A 6179-nucleotide genomic window follows, 5' to 3' on the forward strand; every position below is an offset into this window, starting at 1 on the left:
GAGCAAACCGGCCATCCCTATATAGGATCCGAACCCGTGGCCTTGGTGTTATCAGCACCGCACTCTACCGAGTGAGCCACGGGCCGGCCTTTGGTGACTATTATAAACGGGCTAGTTTTCTGGATTTCTTTTTCTGCTAGTTCATTGCTGGAGTATAGAAATGCTACTGATTTTTGTGTGTTGATTTTGTATCCTGCAACTTTGCTGAAATCATTTATCAACTAAGAGTTTTTTTGTAGAGTCTTTACGCTGTTCTATATATAGGATCATATCATCTGCAAACAGGGACAGTTTGACTTTATCTTTTCCAATCTGGATGCCCTTTATTTCTTTTTCTTCCATGATTGCTCTGCTCAGTTGTTTCATCTGTTTACTTGGGAGCAAGCCAGAAGGATCCCCATGTGCAGCCACAACAGGGAAGTGGACTTGATAGGGTTCTTCAGCTGGATCTGGGCTTTCTTCCAGCCCAGATTCCTCTACTAACTTGGGGTACATGAGGGATAGTCCAGGGAGCATTTCCAGACCTCCTCTGTCTGACCCTGACCTGAGATCATTGAGCACCCTTCATGGCTTTGGGCCAGCTACAATCAAATACTGGTTTGGTAACCAAATATCTACTGGTTTCAGGCCCTTGGGAGCTAGGTTGGAGTGGGGAAGAGAGAAACACTATTTAGACCATCCCTGCCCGCAGGAGCTCCCACTCCTGCCAGGGAAACTAACCAATAACAGTTATTTCAACAATCTGACTGCAAAAAATCAAAAGTTATATTTCAGTTGGCCCCTTATTACACCCAAGAAAAATGGCTCGCCAGCATCTTGCCAAATTGAAGTGTGTTAGAGATGGCCTGTCTTAAACATCCTAAAAATCTAAAAATTCACGTTGGAAGCAGATGCCTTAAAGAGATGGGCAGCCAAAATGGAGGGCACCTAAAAAGTCATCTGTCGAGTCACTTCCTCTCAGTCCCCATGGGCTCTGACCACTCCTGGTGGATCCAATCAAGCACTAATTGAAAGTGCCAGTTGACAGAGAAAACTTTAAGTACTATGGATTTGGAACTCAGCTGCTTCTGACGCGGGCAACTAAAGTGTGCTCAGGGAAAGTAGCAGCAGGGACTTAACTGAGTTACTGATTTTCCTGGGCCATGTAGGGATAGCTCAAGTACGTGAAAATATGCATGTGATATGTGTACGAGTGTATCTGCAGGGAAAAAAAAAAAAAAAAAGTCTGGGGAGAAACACATGCGAGTTTTACATTCGTTCATTCATCAGGTATTACCTATTTCGTGCCAGACCTTGAACTACAAAAAATCACTTTTCCCCGTAAAAGATCAGACACCCTTCTGAGGACTGAGTCTGAAGGGAGGGCCTCAAACCCACCCAATATCTTATTCCCGAAGCCTCTCTGCTCAGCTCCCAGGGATCCCACGGAACTCTAAATGGAAGCATCTTTTATCCCACGGTGCGACCAGTCACTATTCAATCGGAGACACCGGAAGTGAAGGCTCCTTGATCGACTCAAGCAGCCCGTTTCTCATACCAACCCGTGGACAGACTGCAAAATAGATGGCCGGCTAGAGACGCAATCACAGCCACCTTGAGGGAGGACCCGCGGGCTGACAGCAATTAGGCTTCACAGACCTAGGTTCAAGTCCCACGGCCCGCTGCTGCCGGAAACGGAAAGCCCTTGGTGGGACTCGAAGCCGGAAGCGGAAGCCAGATACCGGAAATGGGGTTTGGTGGTACCTGCGATGGCTGAAGTGGTGTCTGTCATGACCGAGTCGCCCGCAGGCGGCAGGGCGCGGGCAGCGCGCACAGTGCTAGGTCAGGTGGTTCTCCCGGGTGAGGAGCTCCTGCTGCCGGAACAGGAGGACGAAGGGGGCCCTGGCAGTGCAGGGGAGCGACCGCTGCGCCTGAATGCCGAAGCGCGCTCGCAGGTGCGCGTAGTGTGCGGCCCGGGCTTGCGGCGCTGTGGGGACCGCCTGCTGGTCACCAAGTGCGGCCGTCTGCGTCACAAGGAACCTGGCAGCGGCGGTGGCGTTTACTGGGTGGACTCGCAACAGAAGCGGGTGAGCTCGGACTCCGGAGGGATGGTGCGACCGTAAGAGTGGGGTCACTGGCTCTGGGAAGACTTCCCGGAAGAGGCGGGGTTGGGTCCCTGGAGCCCTCCGTCTGTTAAGGCTAGCCTAGAGCCACTGTAGTCTTGTGCTCATCTCTGCATCGCCTTTAGAGGCACCATGAATAATAGGAACGTAGACTGAAAAGGGCTACCAGGAGAGAAAAGCGTCTGGAAACCGTGAGTCATGGTTATTGTTTTCAAAACTCCAAAGATCAGAGAGCAGCAGACTTGCCGTTTGGAGTTCCAGACGACAGAACCAGGTTCAATGAGGGGATGTCACAGGGAGGTAAATTTCTAAGAATAGGTAAGAACTTTCATATAGGAAAAATTGTCTAATAATGGAATGGCCTTCCTTGGTTGTAGGGATCCCTGTGCCACTGGACTTAGGTGCAACAGAAGCTAGGGACTTACTGGTAAGGATGCTAAGGAGGTATGGGATACTGGCTCAAATTAACAGACTATCAGAAGCTGGAAATCTGAGAGTTTATTATATGGTTTTCTTTTACTGAAAGTGGCATATGATCAAATCTTTTGTAAGGTTTGTAAACTTGAATTTCAAGATATTATTTAAACTTCTCTTTATTCACAAACAATAAGTTGACAAAGTAACCACTAAAGACTTGCTGAAGATATCTTCCAGGGATATCTTGTCATTTGCTGCTATTCTCTCATTCTGTTTTCTTTTGTAGTATGTTCCAGTGAAAGGAGACCATGTGATTGGCATAGTGACAGCTAAATCTGGAGATATATTCAAAGTCGATGTTGGAGGGAGTGAGCCAGCTTCTTTGTCTTACTTGGCATTTGAAGGTGCAACTAAAAGAAACAGACCAAATGTGCAGGTAATGATAGGAGCCTTTGGCTTCAAAAGTAAGAAAAACATTCATTCCCTAGAACACTCAAATATCCAGAAGGCTGCCTGAATTGTCTCAAAAGCATGTCCTATTTTCCCAGTTCTACATTTTTTATTTATTTATTTTTTTGGCAGCTGGCTGGTATGGGGATCTAAACCCGTGACTTTGGTGTTATCATGTAGTGCTCTAACCAACTGAGCTAACTGGCCAGCCTGTTTTCCCAGTTCTATAGGATGCTCTCTGAGCACCTTTGTAATTGCCCGAGTTCCTTCAGATGCTTCAGCTCCAGGACCAGAGCCACATGCTTATTTTATATTTGCTACATTGGTTCTTGGGATGTTTCATCTTTACTAAGATAAAAGGTTTTATCTGTTATCTCTGTTGTTATCTGTTATGTTCATATCCACTGGACAAGGAAGTTAACCATAGGCTTAGAGAGGAGGGAGAAGTGGTACAAATGGTCATTATTAGCCATCCCTCCATCCTGGTTGTAGGTCCTTATAGCTGACAGAGGAATAATCTTGTTCCCTTAGGTTTCAGTTTGGGCTTTTGGGTAGCATAGCCACACCCTTCCAGTCCACCCAAGCCAGAAATTTAGTGGTTGCTTTGCCCCTTCTCATTCACCTCTCGTGTGTCTTTAGTTGCCTAATCCTATTTTGATCCTATTTGATTCTGCCTCTGATCTTTTGGTTTTTTGTTCTCTATCTCTGATTTTTTGCATGTCCATCCCTCTTGACAGGACCCAGTTATCTACCTCCTCATTAACATCTCTGCCTCCACACGTTTACCTCTCCATCCAGGTTTTTGAGAGCTGACATCCTCACTCACATTCTTTTTCAGAAGAAAAAAAAGATTTTTGAAAATCTACAGAATTCCTTGGCATTACACTCCAGGGGTCTTCCTTCATGCATAATTATTTCCTTCAGACAGCTAGGCTTTAACCGTACAAAACACCACAGAACTCAATTTCTTGCCCTTGTACCTTTGTTCATGCTCTTCCTTCTGTCTGGATTGCAGCACCCCCTTCTCAGCCTGTGGAACACATGCTCATCCTTTGAGACCCAGGCTTAACACAACCACCTCTGTAAAGCCATCGCCAGTTGTCACTTTTCTTATATCTTTGCTCTAGCACTTACTGGATTTATTCTTGAGTGAAGTTTGTTGTTGATATGTATATGTCTGCTGCCCTCCAAGACCACATGCTTATGAAAGGCAGAGAATGTTTTGTTCCTCTCTAGTTCCTGCAGCCACCATGTCTCCATTTCCTCAGTTTCATCATTTTGAAGTTCAGCTCTATGAGGTTGTTAAGTAAATCTTACATGGAGAAATGTCAGTGAATTACCATTGTTTCATTTTGCTTTGAATAATTTGCATGCTAGGAGTTCCTCGCTCTGTCCATAAGTCTTCTGTAATTCTCTAGAGTAGTGCTAGCTAATAGAGCTTTATGATGATGCTGTTGTATATCTGCACTGATAGGTAAGGTGGTCACTAGCTACTTGTGGCTCTTGAGCACTCGTAATGTGGCTAATGCAACTGAGAAACTCAATTTTAAATATCTAACTTTATTTAAATGTTACTTAAAGTAAGTATGTGCGTGCTGGCGGTCATATTGGACAGTGCAACCCAAGAGGGTTTTTCTGGCCTTGAGATAGCTCCTAGTTGGGGATTTCCTGGTGGGTGAAGGGGGAGGGTCCATGTGTTAATTTTGCCTTCTTTCAGGACTCAACTCCAAGGTGATTGTGGGAATCTTAGCATGTAGTCAGTGCTGTAGCCACAGAACTATAGGTGTCTGGCATGGCTGCCTGTGTGAAAGAACCAATAGTAGTACCTATTGAGTGGTTTGCTTGAGAGAAAATGAACAGTTTATTAATGTCATTGTAGGTTGGAGATCTCATCTATGGCCAATTTGTGGTTGCTAATAAAGATATGGAACCAGAAATGGTCTGCATTGACAGCTGTGGACGAGCCAATGGAATGGGTGTGATTGGACAGGATGGTCTGCTTTTTAAAGTGACTTTGGGCTTAATTAGAAAGTAAGTCTTTCTTTTTTTTTTGGTGGCTGGCCGGTACAGGGATCAAACCATGGACCTTGGTGTGATCAGCACCATGTTCTAACCAACTGAGCTAACTGGCCAGCCCAGAAAGTAAGTCTTGATGCCTATTGCTTGCTGCCTTCTTGTATAATTATGCCTTCCTGGAAAGCTGACAAATCTTTGGGACTTGGGTTTGTCATTAACAGTACCTGAATTTCTCCTCAGATTTGGAGAATTAGTTTGGGACATTAGAGAAGCATGTTGTTAATCAAGCAGAACCCTTGTGGTTTGAAAGAGCCAGTGCTCCTCTCCAAGTACTGGATTTAATACCAGGGAATAACTTACATGGTCAGGAAAATAAGTGTTCTTTTAGCACTGTAATAAGAAAGGTATGATTCTAAAGTCTAGAATTAAGGTGTTCCAACAATGTAGGGGAAGAACTTTTGCAAAGTTGGCCACATAGGGAATTTGGTTTTTTTCTTTTTCTTTTTTTTTTTTTTTGTAGGGGATAGCCCACCTTTGTGACTTCTGGTATATCTTTGAAAAATGTAAAGCTTCTTGGAAGAAAGGGGTCAGCAAATGTTATCATGTGCCTTGTTCTTAGAATGACGTAGTCAGGCTTGAAATAACTGCCCAGAAAAAGAGTTCAGAAGGCATTAGGACGTATCCTACCACTTCATCAAATTTCATTTTCTTTCCTTTTCCCCACCAGGCTATTAGCTCCAGATTGTGAAATCATACAAGAAGTGGGAAAACTCTATCCACTGGAGATTGTATTTGGAATGAATGGAAGAGTATGGGTTAAGGCAAAAACCATTCAGCAGACTTTAATTTTGGCAAACATTTTAGAAGCTTGTGAACACATGACAGCAGATCAAAGAAAACAAATCTTCTCCAGATTGGCAGAAAGTTGATATATGTCAGTGATAATATGTGGACTCTTTTAATAGGTCAGTTGAGCCAAGAGACTATGAGTTTCCTGGAGAAAACTTTTTTCAGGTGAACCTCTCTGTATTAAATCTTCAGAAGACAAGATATGAATGTACATACTGTCTTATTATGGTCCTAAATATTTATATAAGAAAGTTACTGGTTTTCACCCATGCTCTTATGGGTGAGAATATCATTATAAAATCAAAATTTTTTTTGTTCTGTACAATAAAGTTTACTAAAAAGTTA

At 43.9% G+C, this 6179-nt stretch overlaps 1 protein-coding gene across 2 annotated transcripts; it reads left to right on the forward strand.

Moving 5' to 3' along the window:
* Positions 1-1730: 1730 nt before the first annotated feature.
* EXOSC3 (exosome component 3) lies at positions 1731-6179 on the forward strand. Of its 2 annotated transcripts, XM_008586800.1 has the most exons (4): positions 1731-2066; positions 2806-2955; positions 4849-5000; positions 5713-6179. In XM_008586800.1, exons 1-4 carry the CDS (start codon positions 1749-1751, stop codon positions 5912-5914), a joined length of 822 nt encoding a protein of 273 aa, XP_008585022.1. In that variant the 5' UTR covers positions 1731-1748; the 3' UTR covers positions 5915-6179. The 2 variants fall into 2 exon arrangements, with proteins under 2 accessions (XP_008585022.1, XP_008585084.1); XM_008586862.1 differs by lacking the exon at positions 4849-5000 and having other exon boundaries at positions 1743-2066; positions 5713-5831.

This window comes from Galeopterus variegatus, unplaced genomic scaffold, assembly GCF_000696425.1.
Source record: "Galeopterus variegatus unplaced genomic scaffold, G_variegatus-3.0.2 Scaffold11, whole genome shotgun sequence".
Lineage (NCBI taxonomy): Eukaryota > Metazoa > Chordata > Mammalia > Dermoptera > Cynocephalidae > Galeopterus > Galeopterus variegatus.